This window comes from Pecten maximus, chromosome 10 (genome assembly GCF_902652985.1).
Source record: "Pecten maximus chromosome 10, xPecMax1.1, whole genome shotgun sequence".
NCBI lineage: Eukaryota > Metazoa > Mollusca > Bivalvia > Pectinida > Pectinidae > Pecten > Pecten maximus.
In genome coordinates, this window is record NC_047024.1 from 20,032,658 (window position 1) to 20,056,554 (window position 23,897).

At 34.8% G+C, this 23,897-nt stretch overlaps 1 protein-coding gene across 1 annotated transcript; it reads left to right on the forward strand.

Annotated features, from left to right (window-relative positions):
• Window positions 1-889: 889 nt before the first annotated feature.
• LOC117335744 lies at window positions 890-22,292 on the forward strand. Its single transcript, XM_033895922.1, has 10 exons — window positions 890-1,027; window positions 10,458-10,534; window positions 12,417-12,506; window positions 14,173-14,272; window positions 15,189-15,310; window positions 16,313-16,480; window positions 18,089-18,191; window positions 19,690-19,814; window positions 20,143-20,301; window positions 21,034-22,292. Exons 2-10 carry the CDS (start codon window positions 10,483-10,485, stop codon window positions 21,672-21,674), a joined length of 1,560 nt encoding a protein of 519 aa, XP_033751813.1. The 5' UTR covers window positions 890-1,027; window positions 10,458-10,482; the 3' UTR covers window positions 21,675-22,292.
• Window positions 22,293-23,897: the final 1,605 nt, after the last annotated feature.

The window sequence follows — 23,897 nt, forward strand, 5'->3', positions numbered from 1 at the left end:
ATGTCATCCAAATTCCGGTTCCGGTTTCTAAGTAACGCATAATAGTATAATATGAAAATCAAACCATTTCAAGAGATATAAAATGTCACCCAACTTCCGGTTCCGGTTTCTCAGTAGCGCATAATAGCATTACATGAAAAATAAACATTAAATCACACGAAATAAGAGAACATTTCAAAAAGTTTACTCCACAAAATGATCCATAATGTATCACATTAGATTTGTTATATGAGAACTGATTATAAATTATTATATACAGCATAATTCGAAAAGACTTGTACTAGATCTAATATTGATAAGTCTGATAAAACAACAAAGAATACCGACATGTAAAACGAAACCGAAACCCTCACTACAAAGAAAAATAAGGAGTTACACGGAAACACTTGAAAATGTTCATGCAAGGGGACCAGACATTCCACAAGGGCAAGCGTCCATCATACAGTAAGGTAATTTGAATGTCGAGTGGCCCTCTCTCTCACACATAAAACATTATGAATGTGTATCAAGTGTCAAATGTATTATATAACTTTATTTAACACTGTGATATTAGGTCTTCAATCTCAATAAATGTCCACTTAGCTTGGCATAAGGATATGACGGTATTATAATTAGGAAACATCCCGAATAAGCCATCTTTGGCATAACTAGCAACAGTTTATCAGCATACAACCATTCTCTATATTGACACAATAAAACGCTTCAGCTGTCGTGTTCCAAACAACTTGTCACATATAAGTACTCACTTTCACGATAGAACACCGTTTCCATAGAAATGTCATCACGGTACGTTATTGAAACACATTCCCTTGGCGTTGATGGCGATAAAATCAATATTTGTTCCAGCGGCAGTATCAGATTCGCTCACCTATTTCTAACACACCACACCACCTGTCAGGTAACTGTCACCATACCTGTATTATCAGGAACTAGGCTCAACGACACGCAGTGACGGATGTTCTAAAATCTTACGCAAGAGAAATGTTGGAACAAATTCGGGTTTTCGATATTGTCGATAACACATAAGGTAAGCTATGTCGTATTACATCAAGCCATTACTGTATATATATATATGTTAACAAGCTCGACAACTTCGCAGTTAGAGCGAGACCTATCGGATACAAGAAAAATGCCATTTGGATGGTTGCACATTGTCCACCTCCGACAATTCTGTCTTTACTTTCTCAAGTTCGCGCTTATAACTAGTACAGGGTCAACCACATGTAAAAAATATGTAGACCATCTTTATATATAAATATGGTATTAGGATATTATCTATCAATAAAGTCTGGTTAATCATAGTGTTTTGGGTTTGGTGTTTTGGCTTCATGTTGACTTGGTTATATTTCAGTAGAAGGGCGAACACTTTCCTATTTTTTACGAGTTAGTGAAAGATAGTAAAAATATTCCCACCTCTTGCAGCATATAACACTTATTTATCAATAAAGCATAAATATTCTTTTTTTATTACGTTTTCTGTATCAGTGTATCACGGTATGAACTACTGGTAACATATACTGTGTAATTGGAAATATTCGCGGAGGATTTAAATTCAGCTATATTCGCAGTAATTACAAATAGAGCGAAAATAAAAATCCGGCGAATGTTTATATATGCATTGAAATTTAAAGAAGTGTTTGCTGCAGATGTTACAAGGCGTTATTGGGCTAACTTTAATACCCAGGAACTAAGTTCATCTGGAACAACCGCCAAAATATTAGTCCTGTGAAATTTAACATGTATACAGTAGAAGGATTTGTGTTTCATACTAGTATGTGAAATAGATGACACGATCGAAATTGGTTGTTTTATCTCTTTGGACGGGAGATCAAAATTAAGATCAACATGTCCTTCTTCATGACATTGCTATCCTATGTTCACCTTCGTTTGAAATCGAGATATAAAACCTGCTTCGATGACCAGAGGTCAATTAAAGTTCATAAGGGCTTTGTACATGAGTCTCCAAAACTACAAAATTTGACGGAAAATCAAAGAGGAAACTTTATTATGAACATGTTCGTAAATATGCTCGGTAGGTGACCGATTTAAAACTTGTTTACCTTGGTATTTAGGCTGGGTTTTTTTTAAAACGTTGATTTTTTTCATACTTCTAATCCTAGCCTGGGATTAATTTCAATATTGTTAGAAAGCTTTTTGCTTCGAGAGTAACAAACAACGAATATATTGAACGAAGAAAAAGAAGGAAAGAAAATATCGTTTGTTAATGAATAATAAGCAAGGGCCCCTTCCCTTCATGCTTATAAGTTCATTTTTGTCTGTTTTTTTTTATTGTTGTTTTTTTTTTTGCTTTTTGGGGTTTTTGTTGTTGTTGTTGTTGTTGTTTTTTTTTATTAATATTATTTCTTTTTATTTGTCCAAAGAAAATGGCTTCCGCTTCGCAGTCGAACCCGTATTTGAATGACAATAACTAAACACGAGTAGTTCACAAGTGACCAATTCAAATCGATAGATGTTGAGCGTGTTTGTACGGGTTATGTGTGTAGGGCGTTGTATGGACATAAATGGGAGCATGTGATGAGTATACATGTAAAATACATGGTGTGTTAAATGTCAATTTTATTTTTATTTTACAACAATTGCGATACAAGTTAAATAAATTTATAATCAATCACGCTTGTTGGTCCCGGATGTGTAGGCTCATAATGTGAGAGGAAACCGGAGTACCCGGGGAAAACCCATGAGATCGGGTAGATGACTTTAAACCTTTTCACGTCCGACCGGGGAATCGAACCCCGGCCGCCTAGGTGAAAGGCACGTGTGTTACCACTGTGCCACCCGACCACCCTGGAGTGTTTAGATCGTTTTGGATGAGTCGATGATTGTGTGGTAATAATGATAATATTTTTTCAGGTAAAAGGCACAATCTTAATACAATTTTTAAACTATCAAAGAATACTAATATGTGAATAAAACTGTAGTTCTAGCTCAAAATCGATAACAGAACAATGTTGTTTCGAAATTGTACGGCTTTATTAACGACACCAGCCATGGAAATCTAGCTAAATCCACGCAATATCATATTTTCAAAATACCAGACAAATTGATAACGATAGTTGCAGATTAAATGAGCAAGAAAAACGCCGATGTTTATATCAGGTGAAGAAATTGAAATTTCACAATGGGATTAGGACAGTTTGCTCTGCATCAGACAGCAACGTTCAAAACCTTGTGTTGTAAGTTTCATCATCAGTTTGTAGTTATCACACATCGTGATACTGAAAATAAACCACCTGATTATGTCGAATTAGCGGTACCATGCAGATTCATCACGATAAATTCACAGTACGAATACCACACAGATAGTGGTATATAAAGGCGACTCTATTTGTCATGTTAGGTAAAGATCGAGATGAGCCTCTGGTGTGTATTGATGTGTTGCGTCCTTTAAGGGACTATATGGTTAAAAAAAACACGATGAGAAAAGGATATAAAACGTTATATTTCCTATGAGTATGTTACAAAACTAACACTTTCTGTTAATTACAAAAAATAAAAGTCACTGCAACTATTTATGACAGATATCTAAAAAAAAATAAAGAATGTAAACATTGCGGTCTCAATCTAATTCATAAATTACAATTCTATTACAATTTCTGAGGTTGAAATCTAAGGTAATACAGGTTCAGGGGCTACACACAACCAATATGGTTAACATTGTCATTCAAAGACATCTCATTGATGTATGTGAAAGTGACATTAAAGAAAACTTTTGCTACTTGTTTTGTGAAAGTCAACTGTGAAAGTAAACTGCAGATTTAACCTCATATGAAATTTCATAAGATAGGACCACGGCTATTTATCATGCACATACGGATTCAATAAGGGTATTTTCAACCAGAAGGTCAAGCATTTTCATGATTTCGTTCTAAATATATTTCGTTTTGGACTTATTCATGTTTTTTTATGTCATATACTTACGACTATACAGGGTTTTTTTTATCCGTATCCTCTCATGGAATGAAATATTCTGATTACAGAAAAAAGAATGCTCCTTAAGCCTTGTTAAGCAGTTTACACAATTTTGAAATGAAATATCTTAATAGATAAAAAGACGTTAATCAGAATTCTAGATAGGTCATATTGTCACTATACAACTGTCACTCTGATTTGGTGTATTGCGAAGTTAAAGGTTGTCAACGACTAGCCAGTTGACAGGGATGGACGACAAAGAGCAATTGAAGCTTATCAACCTTTAAAAGTACGCTAGTCTCAAAGTCACATTAACGAATACGTTGATCAGGGATCCCTACCAGATTCAAACAGCAAACAAAACATTCGCACGGAATTCAGACTGAATTATCCAATGGGAACATGGGTAACGATATTGCTTCCTAAGGTCAAAGTTGTGGCTGAAAAGAAAGACACTCGATGCTCTACTGTGGAGAAATTCTAAATGTTATATTTACTGAGACCAAACTGTCTGGGTTTGTGACTGAAGACAAAACTGGGAATGAAGGTGTATAGGTTATACAATAATGGTTTGGTAATTTCAGGATTAAAGACCTGGGGTTATACTCCAACACGGTCGGTGTATGGTCTTGTTGTGAACCACCTCCCATCGTCTTTCTATGTTGTGGCCTACTATGATAAAATAATACTTAAAATTCCATCTCGAGTTAACACGACACACGGGGTTCGGTTTTCGTTAAAGGTCTCCTGCCTTTGAGGAATATTGACGCAACTCTGGTTACGTCTGGTTAATTGTGTGAATTGTTGCCCCCATCGGGTGTGAAATTACATGCCAAGAATGCACAGTCTGCACACTGACTGTTAAACAGACCCATCATATTCAATAATTAAGAAATTCCATTTAGTGGTATCAACATGAATAATTTCAGGAATAACTAATTTTAGTAGGCGTTGTCAGAAGTGCAATGCAAGTGAACTCATACCCCAAGCGAGATGAATCTATATGCATCAAGTTAGAAGTTCCAGTGACAAGAAGCCCTTAACAAACATTTGTTTTCACTTTGTAGGTCAAATGTCAAAGTATTAAAACGACCAACTTTTCAAATATGTCACTGCCTCAGCTAGGTGAACCCATGCCCCAAGTATGAAGTTCCAGTAGCAAATAGTGTAGGAGATACAGCCAAGACAAGTTTTTTTCTTGGTGCAGGTCGAAGGTCAAAATTTCAGAGTCAAGGTAACCGTTTTTGGTGACGCATTTGAACGACTATGATCTCCTGCACAGAAAGGTGGTAAGTGATTATCTTCTGGCAACGAAGGAGGCTGAATATCCACTGGAAACGAAGATGAAGGAGGTTGGATGATACAGTTTAACGAATAGAACTACAATGCTATAACCTACAGGGAAAAATGTTGAAGGAATATCTACAAAGAGCAAAAACTATGAGCAAGAAAGACAGCTTGGAACGATGACGAATGAGGCTTGGTTCTCTACTGGGAACGAAAGTGGGTTATTTACAAAGAATCAAGATATATTCTTTATTCAACTTAGAATTTAAAGTCGTAGATTGTTTATCAACTGAGAAATAATTTAATCAGATGGAATGAGATTGAATTCTCAAGACGACACTATTCAACGCATGATATCCCATACAATGTGTATACAGTTCTATTAACACAGCGAATATTATTGTCTCTGGAGAATAGTCAAACTCGGGTAGGCTTATAGGCTCTTGTCAAAGAGGAAATGTACATGTATGTATTTTTAATCTAAAACGCCCCGGTAAATCAATATTAGGGTCATTAAGGATTCAAGGATATTTTACTTATCACCAACCACTGTGACTCTATAAACCAACACTGCTAGGTCACGTCATGCTATGTTAAAATATATATGTTGCAATCTTTGACAACTTTGTGAGTTGTTTCATCTCTATATAGACAGCAAGGCTCATCATTGTACTCTACATATGATCTTGGAATCAGGTGATTTTTAAAATACTTTTTGAGTATGACAAACTATGCCTATAAAATTCGTACATCAATTGACTAAAAAAGCAGGTGACATTGAAAGTTTGAAATTAGTATCCAATTATTTCTAATTCAAATATTAGGATTATTTTTTTTATTTTATATTTTGTATTGATACCTGTCTAATTTGTCTGTGAATGATGTGAGAAATTTTGGTTTCATACTGATTCCTCTTGTTAAAATAGTCTTGTTCTAATAAATATTGTCTGAAACACAACTTTTCAACAGCTAAAGATATCGTGATGAAATTATGCATCAGTCGTGAGAACAGTGTACTATTATACGGTCTCTGAGACCTTCATTTCTAGATCAAAGATCAAAAAGATATCTTGGTGAAACTTTAAACATGATATATATTATTCGCTTTAATTCTGATAGTAATGTGTCTGAGAAACAGACGTTTAGTTACTTTTTCATTACAATAAATATGGACATGGTCATAAATATATATGTTTAATTTGCAATATTATTCATATAAAACACAAACCTTGATAAAATTGACAAAGCTAGCATGGTGTATGCCATTTCGCCATTTCAACTTTTTTGTATTATTCTTCTTAAAATTAGTAGGATATTTTAGTCTTTTACAAGTTAGGTCTGTTCCAAAATTCTTTTTATATCTTAACATCTAAGTAATTGGAACATTCTAACGTGAAAGAATTCTTTAATAACAAGAAACTGGGATTCCACACGTTCGTACAGTATTTAAGAAGTATTCATCATACGTACAGTATTCATAAGAAGTAGCCAGATTTGCTTGGTAATCGATTCTCAAAACGCGTGGAGGTACATTTCCAGTTTAAATATCAGTGAATGTAACTAGTGGCTCATACAAGGTTTATATTGACTGTAAATAATTGATTTGTTTTTCAGAATATTATTGATTTAAACAGTGTGTATCTGTAGATCTGTATATTGTGACTATTTCGTTATCGACAATATGTTATCTGTTATGCAGAAAATGACAGTTTCGGGTGATTTAGAGTAATGTTACCAAATTGAAATGCTGATGTCCGATATTTGGAGCTGGCAAAGCCTGTGTTTTGATACATTTCAATATCAAATCGATACTTTGCTCGCTGAACTATGTCGAGATATGACGAGTCTGGTGTGAACTAAGTCGAGATATGACGAGTCTGGTGTGAACTATGTCGAGGTAAGACGAGTCTGGTGTGAACTATGTCGAGATATGACGAGTCTGGTGTGAACTATGTCGAGGTAAGACGAGTCTGGTGTGAACTATGTCGAGGTAAGACGAGTCTGGTGTGAACTATGTCGAGATATGACGAGTCTGGTGTGAACTATGTCGAGGTAAGACGAGTCTGGTGTGAACTATGTCGAGATATGACGAGTCTGGTGTGAACTATGTCGAGGTAAGACGAGTCTGGTGTGAACCATGTCGAGGTAAGACGAGTCTGGTGTAAACTATGTCGAGATATGACGAGTCTGGTGTGAACTATGTCGAGGTAAGACGAGTCTGGTGTGAACTATGTCGAGATATGACGAGTCTGGTGTGAACTATGTCGAGATATGACGAGTCTGGTGTGAACTATGTAGAGGTAAGACGAGTCTGGTGTGAACTATGTCGAGATATGACGAGTCTGGTGTGAACTATGTCGAGGTAAGACGAGTCTGGTGTGAACTAAGTCGAGGTAAGACGAGTCTGGTGTAAACTATGTCGAGATATGACGAGTCTGGTGTAAACTATGTCGAGGTAAGACGAGTCTGGTGTGAACTATGTCGAGATATGACGAGTCTGGTGTGAACTAAGTCGAGATATGACGAGTCTGGTGTAAACTATGTCGAGGTAAGACGAGTCTGGTGTGAACTATGTCGAGATATGACGAGTCTGGTGTGAACTATGTCGAGATATGACGAGTCTGGTGTGAACTATGTCGAGATATGACGAGTCTGGTGTGAACTATGTCGAGATATGACGAGTCTGGTGTGAACTATGTCGAGGTAAGACGAGTCTGGTGTGAACTATGTCGAGATATGACGAGTCTGGTGTGAACTATGTCGAGATATGACGAGTCTGGTGTGAACTATGTCGAGATATGACGAGTCTGGTGTGAACTATGTCGAGGTAAGACGAGTCTGGTGTGAACTATGTCGAGATATGACGAGTCTGGTGTGAACTATGTCGAGATATGACGAGTCTGGTGTGAACTATGTCGAGGTAAGACGAGTCTGGTGTGAACTATGTCGAGATATGACGAGTCTGGTGTGAACTATGTCGAGATATGACGAGTCTGGTGTGAACTATGTCGAGGTAAGACGAGTCTGGTGTGAACTATGTCGAGATATGACGAGTCTGGTGTGAACTATGTCGAGGTAAGACGAGTCTGGTGTGAACTATGTCGAGATATGACGAGTCTGATGTGAACTTTGTCTAGATATGACGAGTCTGGTGTGAACTATGTCGAGGTATGACGAGTCTGGTGTGATGTGGGTAGCAAAGGATGTGTTACTACTGTCTAGATAAATGAAGTAAATAAACACCTAAATATATTTTATGATCGTATTGACCAGTAAAGTTCGGGGATGTTGGACAGTGGTTGAACGGAAATGTTATTAATTAACCAGACCAAAATGAATTTAAAATAAGAACGCTTAGGATGTTTCATCTATATGAGAAATGTTTTAAGTTCTTGATTATAACTATAGCTCTTTCAGTCCGTTTCCAATAGTAGCATATTTCTGAAAGTACTAATCTATCCCCCCTCCTCCCACCCACCACCACCACCTAACAATAACCACCACAACCACCATCACCACCACAACCACCACCACCACAATGCCCCTGCCCTGCGCATAATTATTAAAATATCAAAAAGAGTTAATATAATCATCAATATTGATGAAATTCCTTATCCTAAAGACGAATACATAGGCTTACTCTATCCACGAGAAAATTATTGTTGTATCGTTTTGGATAGAATGATATCACAAATATGTTTTCACGACTGAGGAATATACCTAGTCACACAGTCCATATACACATTTGTATAAACGTCATGAAGTATGTATATATGTAGTCTATATTTAGATTAAATACCATAAAGGGAGTTAAGATTGTACCAAGTTGATGCCTTGAGTACAATTATATCGATTTCTTAAATCTTTATGGCATTCCAAGTGATACACTATTCATTCCTAGAAACATTTCTATGGATTTTGAATAAGTGCTTTCATAAAATCTATTTTTAGATAACAAGGATGGTTGTGAAATATACAAAATGATTCCTAAACTTGGTTGCCTCCATACCCACACACATCCAAGTTAAACAAGACATGTAATCAAAGAAAACCATTTCGATTTTAAACATCAAATTTAATTTCAAGCTTGATTGGTTTTCAGTAACGAAATTATTGACAAATGTTGGGAATTTATATTAGCATGATAATATCCTTCTTATCGATAATTTCAATCTGTCATTAACAAGGAGTGTAAATAAAAACAAAAATCTAGATTTGCATGGAGACTCCTGAAAATGTACAAAGAAATTTAGACCAGGTGCTCCGGAAGAGTAAACGTCTGATGCTTCATCAACAACACCCGCAATACAAATTTAGCTCACATCCGGGATAAGTCATAATCCCAAATGAGGATTAGGTTGGTGTCATATCAACAAATGTTAAATACGTCTGACTTCATATCGAATAAGGAAATAGAATATTTCCAAATGTGATCATGATGTCGACCACGGAACTCAATGTTCTTCATCAAACTGCATCTCTCGAAACCTTGTGTTGTTAATTTCTATGTCAGTAATCGACATCTGTTACGGAAATCGTGATATTGGGATTGAATATCAAATCAAATAGGACACGTTAACACCATAGATAGGGGATGCAGGGATGTTGCTATCTAGCAATGGAAAATTAACACTTGGAAATTTGAAACTATCACGCTTATCATACAGCTGATATGTAAATTGTTACTGTTGGTAATGCTGTTTTACTGTTCTTGTAAAAAACAAAACAAAAAGAAAAACAAACAAACAAAAACAAAAAAACAAAAACAAAAAACAAAAAAACGAAAAACTAGCGAAATACTAAAAACTATGTTTCTCTTTTTCATATAAAGACTGATAACAATTTGTGGTAACAATTGAACTTAGGTTGCGTGTTAGGTTTTTGTCTCATCAGGATATTTGTTCCTTTAGATAATGGTTGTTTGGGCGTTTGTACTTCATGATCCTTGTATAGACAAGCAGACATTGGTATCGTCCTCACTACTTTTATAAGGTGTTTAATGTTTTTAGCAAAAGATTTCTTCAAAACACTTTAATTTATATAATCAATAATGTTTCTGATTAGATTTCATTGCCATGTATGGCATATGCTGTTTTTGTTTGATTTTTTGCTTTATTTGGGTAGAGATTGTATGGAAATGTCTTTTGCAATGCGTACAATTTAACTAATGCATTAAAAGCATCATCTTTTGACAGTGTTAACTTCATTTAAAGAACTAATCGTAATGTATATTTTTTCAGTTAAAGGAAAGCTGAAAAGGGCACCATGAACTGGATTCTACTTGCCTACATACTTTTTGGATGTCTAGTCTACGCAGGTTAGATTTTATATATCTCATTTTGTATACAATGCCACATAGTGAAAACACAATGCCTGTAGGTGGTTCAGTACTGGTTTCGTGTTGATGCACTTTAACATTTGCACACTAATTGAGCACAATTACTAGTACTTAGTTCATGAACCATAACAACATGGCTGTTTGTATGAACTGAAATGGGTTACACCTTTATTGTATAAAGGTCATTAGGGAACTGTATTCATTACTAGCATCATTATTAACAATATCAGTACGTATGCTTGCTTTTGATAGTGGTTTCACAATATGCGATGATATGTAATTTATTATGATAATATTTATTTATGTGTACTTGCCACCGAAGCGTTATATAACTGCAAGAGATAGTTAGTAAGAACTAAAACCAATGTAGAATTCATTGTCATAGATGTTCTAAGCATTTAATTGGAGGTTAGTTATTGATAATTCAATTTGTTTGTATTTCTTTGTTTTCACTCTTTCTTCATTTGATTAATATACTGAAGAACTGTATACATGTCCAAAAGGTAGCCAATCATAGCATAACAATAACCACATATTCCTTTTAGGTACGTGTTATAATAATGCTATATATATACACTACACAATTTGATGCTTGCTTACAACACTGTCATTTACCATATACATGTAGCTGGTTATTTTGGCAAGGTTTTGAAATGGTAAACTATGAACTGCTACACGTTAGCGTCGCAAAAACTAAATTCGAACCGGCTATATTAGATATACGTCTCTGTATCAGAACACCCGTCATAATTGATCGAAAATAAGGTACAATACGGCAAGTCTTAATCGCTAAAATAGAATACGAGGTAGGACAATCGCTAAAATAGAATATGTGGTAGGACAATCGCTAAAATAGAATATGTGGTAGGACAATCGCTAAAATAGAATGCGAGGTAGGACAATAGCTAAAATAGAATATGTGGTAGGACAATCGCTAAAATAGAATATGTGGTAGGACAATCGCTAAAATAGAATATGTGGTAGGACAATCGCTAAAATAGAATATGAGGTAGGACAATAGCTAAAATAGAATATGAGGTAGGACAATCGATAAAAATAGAATATGAGGTAGGACAATCGATAAAATAGACTATGAGGTAGGACAATCGATAAAATAGAATATGAGGTAGGACATTCGATTAAATAGACTATGAGGTAGGACAATCGCTTCAATAGACTATGAGGTAGGACAATAGCTAAAATAGAATATGTGGTAGGACAATCGATAAAAATAGAATATGAGGTAGGACAATCGATAAAATAGACTATGAGGTAGGACATTCGATTAAATAGACTATGAGGTAGGACTATCGCTTCAATAGACTATGAGGTAGGACTATCGCTTCAATAGACTATGAGGTAGGACTATCGCTTCAATAGACTATGAGGTAGGACTATCGCTTCAATAGACTATGAGGTAGGACTATCGCTTCAATATACTATGAGGTAGGACTATCGCTTCAATAGACTATGAGGTAGGACTATCGCTAAGATAGACTATGAGGTAGGACTATCGCTAAGATAGACTATGAGGTAGGACTATCGCTAAGATAGAATATTATATATTAGGTAGGACATTCGTTAAAATAGAGCAATTGCTGAAATTAGATTTTACGCTTAAACACTAAATTCTACGCTTGCTGAAATATATATATCGACTGAAAATACTGAAGCAAGGCAGTTCAATGTGATTTAAGATACAAAGTAATATATAGATAGTGATATAATAGTGATATAAAATAATGAACTACGTGGTTTATTATTTTCCTTGCTTTTTAACTATATTTCATTCAATTACACTGGCTGTATCATCAACGATATTTTGCTTATTCATTTACTATATTTTTCCCTAAAACTACAGATATAGTTTTGGACAGTTGCAGCCAAGAGTGTTTAGATTTCATCGAATCCATACACACAGAAGCCAGCACTATTATTCGAACGCGAACAGGTAACATGATGAATTAATCAGTATTCATAGAGTCTAATAAAACAAAAGATAACTATTCAGACCATCACTCTAATAATTGAAATTCATTTAATCAATGTATTCAACATTTGGGTTAATTCACTACTGCATTTTAACATATGTGTTGGTCCAATTTGAGTTCCATGACGATCCTTCTATATGTATTTATATGAAGGGCTTGTTTGTTGCAGTTAGGTATTCCTTATTCCTTATTCCTTATTCGGCATTGCTTTATCTAATATCTAAGATATTCTGTGTTTTTGAAACTTTTTTGTACAATTCTTTATGACGATTTGTTTACCCAAGGCATGACATCTATAATATTCGCGAGGGATTTAATTTCGCTATATTCGCGGTTACAACATATAGCACGAAAATAAATACCCAGCCGATATGCAATATTATATGTCTATTATCTCTTTGGAGAAACGAAGCATCACGGTAAATAAAAAAAAAGCTTCATAAAACATGCGTTGAAAAAAAATTATTTTGTTTCGTTGACACTATTACGATTTTATATGCACTTACTCCTTTTTATTTTGTTTTTCACCACTAATTTTTTTAAAATATGTAGTTCTTTCGTCATTGTTTTCACCATTTTTTTTAGTTTTTCACAAAACTTGTTAAAGCATTGAATGCTGCCGCCTCCTCCTCCTCCTCCTCCTCCTCCTCCTCATCCTCAAGGAATGTGATATACCACCACTATCGTTATATTGCAACCATGAAGACCAATACCAGACCATAGTTGAAAACAGAATTGATGTGAAAAAAACAAAAAAAAAAAACATGGGTAACGTGCACTTTCATGGATATTTACAAAAACAAATCCACCAATCCTTTCAGTCAATTGACCAACACAATGCAAAATATGCTGTGTAGCGCATTGACAATCAAAGCAAACCAATCATGTCGCTACTTCAAATCCTTCCGTTATGGTTCCACGATCGATTTTGGAAAAGATTACTTGGACTACCTTCTTTTTAAGACCGCTGTATTTCTTTAATTTCCACATCAATTGGAAGCTATCGATCTATCAGAATTGGATAAAAGCGTATTTTTTCTGTCGGTACAATATTCATTATGTGTAGTGTATGAACAATTATTAATGTCATATCATAGAAGGGATTGTATAACACACATGATGTTGGCGCATTTAAATACGAATTGAGAGTCAGATCCAGTAGAACTGAACTGATTTAATCTGCATCAGAAAGCTGTTTTGTCCTTCTAGGAGACGTAAGCGCTTGGAGGCGACTGAAAATAGATAACAAAATAAATGGAAAGAAGTGTCAAAAATGCAGATGGGGTAGTACAATGGACCAATGTTCATTTTTGTAATTTTCACTATATTGTCAAGTACATATTATTCTATGAAACATGTCACTATTCAAAATACGTGGCATACAGGTTATGGCAAACATAAGGGACTCTTTTCCACCAGCAGTGTCTACCACTGCGAAATAAAAGGATTCTACAAAAGACAAACAAGATTTGTTCATCCATAATCTTCCTTTCGCTCAACTTTAGAACAACTCTTGTATTTTCCTCCACTGTTGCCGAATTCCGAGTGTCCAAACATATATCATTCTCTACTTTTACAATTTTTATCACGTTTTTACTTTTTTTCTCTTTCTTTTTATTTCTTCAGCTGGAGTATGGCGTCTGACGATTACAATGAAACCTCGTACAGCGTATACCGGTAGATGGAAATCTATTCGTTTTCCTTACAATAAGCAGCCGTATATCAGGTACATTTTTTGACACAATTGAAAAATAACACCAAATATAGAGTTGTGTTAAAAGAGGAGATCGTCAAAACAGATACATGATTATCTTAAATGATTTTGAAATTCTGAATGCAACATTTAGTAAATAAAAGACTTTAATCAATATTTTGAAAGACAAATATATTTTGAATGGACGGATTAAATGCATTTCCAAGAAAAACATTGTCGTCGAAGCATAAGACGCTTACTCTTCTGAGTTGTATGGTCTTAGGACCTTTCTTCTTTAACAAGGATTTGAATACGTTTTTTTTCTATTAAACTTTGCTCAACTTGTATCTGTTTTGAATTAGGGAATTTTCCTGTATATCCATTAGCCAATCACAAGGTCAGGAAATGGATTATTTCAAAGAATATATATATATATATATATATATAATAAAAAGCCAAACACAGATCTGCTGTCTCCCTAGTACTTTCGCGGCTACATTTTGCCGCTCTTCAGGATCCCCTGAAGAGCGGCAAAATGTAGCCGCGAAAGTACTAGGGAGACAGCAGATCTGTGTTTGGCTTTTTATTTTATTATTATTTACCGTCACATGGACATTTCAACTTTATTATATATATATAGATGTTGTCCGAGTCATTTTTTTTAATTTTTCCATATATTTTCTTCCACAAGGACTACTATTATTTTTTCTCTATATATATAGATATATATATATATACACACACATTGTGCTGACCAAATAATTGTGTAGAAATATCTCGAAAATATGGGTGATTTTAAACACACTGTGAACAGTTAAAAAAGCTTATTGAATTCATTCACATGTAAGAGTATGTGATTTGTATGCAACGCTATACAATGAAATTATTATATTATTTCCTATTATAAAAATAGGATTACAATGAAGGAATATTGTTATTTCTTTCGTAGCAATTTGGAGATCCAATGGCCAATCAATGCCTTTCCTGGACAGATAATCATGTTTGATGTAAGGTATATAAACCTTCAGAGTAGCTCAGAGTGCCAGGCGGACAGTGTACAACTCTACAACGGTAAGTAAGAAACTGCATGATGCCTTATAACTTGTAACTTATAACATTCTGATACTAACATATCTAACAAGAACAGATAAGTGTCCCCGATAACATGTAGTTCGTGATGAATACTAGTCGATACATCGTACCTTACAATTTAATGATAGATTGAATATTAAACGGATACTCTTAGAATGAGATTAATGATATTAAATATGCATAGAAAAATCTGGTACATGTATTTCGTAACAACATATTTTGGAGTTTTTCAATCTGAATTATCACGTTTTATCACATTATAGAGTGATGTTACAAAAATAGCAGTAGTTCAAATTAACCTTTAATTGTTAGTGTGCACTTTAATTAATCTTGGTTCTACTGTGTCTAACTCGATGTGTACCGTATTCTTGAAAGTCCCGCATTACTGAAAACTTTATAGTTGCTGCTTTCAAAAATCGGGAATGGATTTCATAAGCAGTATTGTAAAGGTAATTAAGGGCCGCGCTGGCCGAATTGTTAGGTGTCCAGACAGTTTAGCACTTGCCCTCCACCTCTGGGTCACGAGTTCGAAACCTACCTGGGGCAGTTGTCTGGTACTAACCGTAGACCGGTAGTTTTTTCTCTGGGTACTGCAGCTCCCACCTCCAAAACTGACACGTAAGGCAAATGAATAATATAATAACACATTTTAAAAATTTCCCTTAATCTCATCTATTTCATTTTTGAAATGTTTGCCCTCGTGGATATCTGCTTGCTGAAAACCATTGAAAGCATTTTATCTAAAAAATAAATCATATAACCGAACCCTATGGAGGTTATAGAGATACTGAAAAACAATCAAGACTGATAAATAATCCCAATTTTATATAACTTGTTAAACAAAACTACTTTTCTATAAGCATCCAAACATCAACAGTCTATGAAAAGTGTGTCTTTAAATTGGTGGCATGCTGGTATGCCTTGCGAGGTAAGTTAAAATGCAGGATAATTCAACATTCCAACTTGTTTATCTGTTACCAGGTGTCGACTATACAGACAGTAGTACCAGTATGGATACTTTTTGTGGTACATCCCGTAAAGCACGTTTCTACAACTCCACGGGATCAACTACATCCATCAGGTTCATATCCAATAGTGACGATGCTGTAGGGACTGGCTTCAAGATCAAGTATCGGGCTATAGCACATCGTAAGTAGTTATATACTATTATAATTTTATTATAGCCATAAATCATAAATTTTACACTGGTGAGGCAAAATACGTAATATCCGATAGGTTTTCACTACAGTTGCAGTATTTTTATAATTAATATTTGAATTTACTGTTGCATATAAGTCATTATATTTATCACCAAGTACAAGTTATGAATTTCATAACAATAACATATATGGGTATTTCAGCTGTAACCACATCCACGACAACGACTACAACACCAACAACAACAACAACACCCACAACAGCACCCACAACAACAATCATAACAACAACCACAACACCAAAAGCACCTGAAACAACAACATATAAAGCATCAACAACAACAAAACCGACAACGCATATTGTGGCAACAACGACAACTACAACTACAACTACAACGACAGAAAAGATAACGACAACTAGTCTGAAAGACATGGCGACCACTGACAAACCAACAACAACAGCTGACCCAACAACAAAGGTTGTGGTTACTTCGCCGACTTCTACAACGACAATTTCGGACGAGGAAGATGATTCACCAGGTGTTGCTTTGTTTTTTTGGTTTTTGTTTTTATTGTTTTTTGTTGTTGTTGTTTTTTGTAAAAAAAATTTAATATATTTTCCACAGTTTTACCCAAACAAAAAACAAAAACAAAAAAACGAAAAACAAATATCCCAAAAACTAGGAAATTAATGAAATTGGTATGTATTTGGTCTTTATAGACAAATATTAGAAGAATGCAGTCGACAACATTTTAGAAGTCATCGAATAAAATCACCCAAGCGTGGTATGGTGTAGACCCATGGTAATCAATACTATTGTCCAAGAACAGAAGAAATATATATTACACTGTTCGACATGTATAATTATGCTAGTCATAGTTATCATATTTATTAATTTATTACATTTATTGGTTTATTTTATCTACTAGTATTAGTTTTTTTTGTTGCTTTTATAAGTTAATTACATTTATAAGTTTACCATATTTATTAGTATAATATATTTCTTAGTTTATTACATGTATATTAATTACTTTGTTACATTAATTGGTTTATTATATTTTTTTATTAGTTTGTTATATTCATTAGTATGCTAATTTTGCTTTGGTTTGTAAAAGGCTCGGATACATAGCAAATTGTTTTTACTGTATTGGATGAAATAAAATTTACTAGCCCAGTAAAAACAAAACATTTTCACCTATATTTAGGTGTTTAAACAATTATCTCCGCTCGTAAAGGAAACAGACAAGTACAAATGTTTACCCTATTCCCAAATTGTACACCTACAATGTACATATTTTTACTCAAATCATTTAGCAGTGAAACAATTTTTGTTTTCATTTCTTATCTTTAGTATGGAAAACTGTAAGCAATGGTTAGTAGACTTTGGTCAGTACGGTGACAACTCCTTTAAATTGAACAACTATTTAGTTACAATTCTGTTAAGAGAGAAGGATAAATATCCTGTGCGTGTTTAAACTTTATTTTCGGGAATAACGCCGGCTGTATTTTCATCGTCAGATATTTAGTTTTGGGGCAAATGTTGAAAACCTTTATGGTGGCAATTTTGAAACTAAATTGAAATTTGTTTCTTACCAACAGCCATCCCATTCTGCTTCCATCATTATACAAACCAACATATCCTCACTGCCACATCGGAAGCACAGGTGTTCCAATCACGTGGTTACCCCACATCATACCCCAGGTAAGTAAGGTGGTTTCACATATCACGTCATGCTGGATAGAAAAGTAAAGCACATAAATAATTGATGAATAGAGGCGATCGATGTTTAACAATACATGTATTTATTACATTTTTACCAGTGAAATATCAAAAATTATTCATTCTATAAAAGTGATATTTTTCACTAGTGACAAATATCATATTTTTCACTAGTGAAAAATATCACTTTTGCTGATTTGTCCAATCAAATCAATGATTAGAAAATACCAAAATAATTGACCAATCAGAAAGCCCGACATATACGTCAGCACCTGGACAGGGGAAACTACTTTATTGTTTACAAATTATCGCTGTAGTCCTAGTTAGCATACGGGGTAGGGTTTTCGTTGATAAAAAATGTAATAAACAGAATATCTAACAGCGTCTTCAGTAATACCAAATATATTTCACGAGTGCGGCTAATATTTTGATATTTTTCACTCGTGCTGCGCACTCGTGAAAAATATCAAAATATTAGCCCCACTCGTTAAATATATTTGGTATTACTGAAGACACTGTTAGATATCCTCTATACCTTCGATATGTTTTTTTCCATGTTAGAATGTCAGTTTTAGTTCGGGTCCTATATCCAGGATATCAGATAAAGAATATGAGTTACTATTGTTTTTACTGCATTTGTTGTAAATAATAAAGATTACTTTTCTATAGAAAACACAAAAATATTTTCCACCTATATTTAGGTGCTAAAGCAGTTATATCCGATTGTGTAGAAAACAGACAAGTATAAAGGCTTACCTTGTTCTCAAATTGTACACCTAATACTGTTTCAAGATTACATATTTTTACTCAAATCATTTAACAGTGAAACAAATTCGGATTTAGATGTATGGTGTCTATCTTTTAAGACATTATTGACAGATATCTCACACCCTCTGTTTATCAAAACATCATCAGTTAGCAAAATATCATGCTTTTAAGTCTCCAGACCATTAAATCTGTCCACATTAAATATGTTCTATTGTCATTTTGGAGTTGAATAATATTCATATTTTCAAAACCTTCAGTAAATTCTTCAGACATGAAGACGATTCTCAGTTTGGTCTCTTTGACAAATACGCAATTTATTGTAAAATCTGTTGTCCAAATTTTCGTTTTTGGTAAAATTAGAAAGGATAATGAAACAACATTTGTGGATATCACGAAATGGACTCATACCGTAAAATTACATATCATAGCAGCAATCCTAGTTTAGCGCTTTTCGCGTTTGAATACATCCTCTAAATCATAATTGTTCCATTTTCAGTATTTGCAGATTGTTTTCTTTAGGACAAGTGCTTTGAATAATAATATATAACACTGCTGGTCTGAATTGATTCAGTTATGGCCTAAACTCCGAGTGCGTCAAAATAAATGCTTTACCATTTCAGTTTTCTTCGCGAATTCTCTTCAAAATCACAGAAATTCATTGAAAAATACAAATGTTACAATAAAAAACTTTTGCTGCCACACTTTGTTTCAGTAACCTTCGAGAAGAATGGCTTATCGTTAAACCTAAGGCTAATGACTCCCTTACCATCACAGTTGTGGACGCTGACACCGAGTTTAGTGGAAACTGTGGTTACGACAGGGTGGCCATATATGATCGTACGTATTAACACCTAAGCCTATTGACTTGAAAAAGACCTAGATGTCTGTTACTGTACATCATGGAATATTCGCGGGTAATTGTTTTCATGGTCTCGGACTATTTTGTTTTCATGGGTCAAACTTGCGTAGGTACCTCATATCAACAAATCGTAGTATAATTATTATAGCATTTTTGCTAAACCCGTTCCCTTTATTTTAGTGATGCTGTATGCAACCAGGTAAACCGCGAATATTTATACAAAACAAAACGTTCATGTTATACAGTATATGCTGCCATAAAACTTATAGAAACTTCATTGTTCAGTGACGAAAATCTTTCTTTCAGGAAGCTGCCCAGATATTTCTGCAGTGCGGATCTTTTGTGGAACAGCAACGCCGTCCGTGACGCTCTCGGGAGATAAGTTTGCACTTGTCCGTTTTTATGCAGACACCACAAACAATGGACGAGGCATTATGGTTAAATACTGGCTGGAAGGGAACACAGGTTAGCTATTAAACATGTTTCCTTCTTCATTGGTGTATTTATCGACAATGTTATTAAACATAGCGCGCACTGAAGTGCTATCGAAATATAATATTAACTTGATAGATAGTGGATTTATATTTGAAAATGAGATCCGACTGAAAATGATTTGCATCATTCTAATGTAACTGAACGAGCGTCTTACTTTAAACATTGTCAATATTTTTCATGTTGGGTTTATAATATAAGATGAACGTACTTTATTTGACACAAATTTTAGTGAGTTTTATAATTTTAACCGATTTGCTCATTGATGAATTGGCACGCCAAAATTATTTTATAAAGAAACAGTATATATAGACTGTGCAATTAGTGCAGTCGTAATTAAGCAAAATACACAGAACTGAAGTCTTTCGAACATTATCTTCGCTAGCCAAGGCTTCTGATTGCGTTGCACTGTACGAACGTTCATGGAGTGTGACGCATTCAGAACCTTGGTTAGCAAAGATGTTCGGACTGAGGCGAACGATCAACTTAAGGTCAAAGGTCGTCAAAAGTCGTCCCATACTAATTATACAATGGAGGCAGCATTTACCTTTCTTACATGGATGTTTTGTGTAATCTATATGTGTCCCCTAGACGGGTATCTCCTTTTTAATGGTGCTTCTTGTGTTCATATATAACTACATATAACTTTATAGCAGTAACATATAACACATTGACTTGATTTCTTTATTTTCGGTTAACTCGCAGATCCGACAGCAGGCGATAGTGGTCTTGATGAAGCGAGTTTGAAATCTATCATCGTTGGCGTCATCGTTGCTGTCGGAGGATTCTGTGTTTCACTCGGTGTCATTCGATGGGCCATGCGATGTCAAGAGAGACGAAGACGAAAGGCTGGAGATGTTCGACGACGCAGTAGTACAGGAAACGAAAGCGCCAATCAGCCTGCAAGGGTGTCTAGGCGTCACCGACAGTCGGAGAATGGCGGGAATCCCTCAATCACTGTCGTTGGTGTTTCTCATGGAGGTCGGACACAAAGGGATGGCCCACATGGAAGAAATTCCCTGACTGATTTCACAGGCGTTGTAGTTCGACCCCCATCATACACCACGCTGTTTGAGTCCAGTCAGGGGCGTTCCGAACTCATCCTTCAGCCTCCAGCGTACGATGCAAAGTCGTATGAACCACCGCCTTACCCCGGAAGCCCTGTCCCTCCACCTCCGATTGAGGCGCCACCAAGAATGAACCGACTGCTGCCATCCGTCCATGGAACAAGGGGAGGCAACCGGCGAAATCAGAGAAGAACACAACATACTACACGTATCGTTGTTAAACCACAGGACGCCGAGAGGGAGGAAATACATTCTCCTCCACCGAGATATGAGGAATGACCGATAAGTTTTCAAAGATAACACATCTCAATAATCAAGCGTGAAGAAATTTACGGAAAGAAATAGCTATCTTTGAGCTAAAAATGTTCGGAATGGTTTTTTTCTCTCTCCGTCATAGCGTGAATGAACAACGATACTCTAACATCATTATGTGCTTGTCTCCAAAGTTTTCCTTTAATTTAAATTTTGTTTTGGGTTTTTTTGTTTTTTTTAATACGTGAAATTTTACTTTGGTACGCATCCTTTATGTCAGATCACAGACACCTGTGTTTGTGGAAAAGGGGACATTTTCCTGAATCATTCAATGTGATAACACGGTGTTTGAAAAACACATGATTTAACTACTTAATTAAGTAGATTAAATATGTAAAGAAAATGTATAAGCTGCTAAGCTAAACAGATTATGTGTACTGATTTTTGTTAATGTATGTCCGGCCATTACGACAGAAAAGTGGTTTCGTTTTAGCACGTATTAAAGAACAGAAATCAAATATAATTTTCCTCGACAAAGTTTTGATTACACACTCTATTATCTGAGTTAATACTGATGATACGAACCATCCAAGTATTGTTACAAATATTCATGTACTGAGGCACCCTGGTAAACAGAAAGTCAATTTTTTATTGTCTTTGTGCAATAAAGTCAACAGATCGGTTCTGCCATCAAGGTCCCCCCCCCCCCCCCCCCCCCCCCCACGAACTAATCGAACATACACAGTAGAAACATGAGGATGTGGAGGTACCGCAAAAAAAAAAAAAAAATTAAGGATACAAAGTTCGAATCCTACAAGTAGAGATATCCATTGCAGTGGCACTTCATTGCAAGAATCATGCTCACATGTCGAAAGACTGTTATCATCTTATATTGTCGATATGGCAACCATTTACTTTTGTTAATGTACAATCTACATGTACATACACAGTACTTGAGAAAGTCTGGTTCTAGTCATAAAATTGCATCCTTCATTCCAAATTCAGGAATTGGTGTTGGCAGGGGCGTACGAAGATCCCAGGTGATGGCCAATGCGAATAGTTGTATCTACATCATCATTTTAATATTTGCAATGCCGAAGTATTGAGTTTTATCAAATGCGTTTATAAATGTATGTTTGATTGTAATCGAATGTAACATAAATTCAGTATAGCTAAGTGTAATAAGCGGTGAAGGAGTCGACGGCATTATTAAAATACCAATTGTTTATATTGTTCAATTAGATGCGTCTGGGTATGATAAACTCTGTTGATCTGTTTATGTATGTGTTATTGTTATCTTGCTGTAACTACAAGCAAAGTAAAATTCTCGATACAAAAAGTAAGAAATTAAGCAACATAATTTTATTCTATCTTAGTCATTACTACGTGTTTGACAGAGTCAAACATTCACTGAAACATGAACGCATTATATTGCATTCGGAACACCCTCTTCAAATGTTAACGGTATGCTAGGGATATCTATATAACAACAACAATGATATATTGTTATCTTTTCCAAAAGGTGTTTATTTCCCAAACAAACTTATGTTGACTGTTACGTTAATAATTTTACTGAATGATTACATTTAAAATTCGTCTTCTGTACCGTTTTACAGTCTCTGATATCCATCCGTCTTTTCGTATTAATCATTTAAGATTGTTTTTATTTACTTACCATTTAAATGTATCTCTGTATGCTGGTAGTTGTTAAGTAGAAATTTGCATGCAACAATTCCAGGCTAAACTGAAGCCGATACTCAAGTTCGAATTATCCTAATTTAAGTCATCAAGTCAACTCTTTGTCGGTCAATACTGCTATAATATTATAACAATAAATTCGTTTAGAAGGTTTTATTTTTCGGTTTTAGAAATGATGTTGAAACTACACGCTACTTAAATAAAGACATTCAATATTAGTATAATAGTTTATTGAAAACGAAAATTGTGTTAATTCATGTTCACCTTCCCTATCATTTCCCATTTCATACTTATTACTGTATATATGTATAGTTGATATATATCTTAAATGATATTGACGCCTATTAAAATGCCGAATATTATATACTGGTGTATTTTGATCAGCGACAAAAAAATAATGTGCGTTAATATTTTTTTTTTTTTTTGGTGAACAGAAAATGAAAACTTTGGTGATAAGGTTACATTTATTTTCTGAGAAATGTTTCAGAGTTGTAAATACTTTTTGAAGTTTTAACAAAATATGCTCATTCACAAAACCTACATATCAGCATC

Bases quoted from the DNA above. Each gene is read 5' to 3' on its own strand.
- LOC117335744 (XM_033895922.1), top strand. From the start codon at position 10,483: ATGAACTGGATTCTACTTGCCTACATACTTTTTGGATGTCTAGTCTAC. The intron at 12,507-14,172 runs GTAACATGATGA...TTATTTCTTCAG, and splicing joins TATTATTCGAACGCGAACAG to CTGGAGTATGGCGTCTGACG. The intron at 19,815-20,142 runs GTACGTATTAAC...TCTTTCTTTCAG, and splicing joins CAGGGTGGCCATATATGATC to GAAGCTGCCCAGATATTTCT.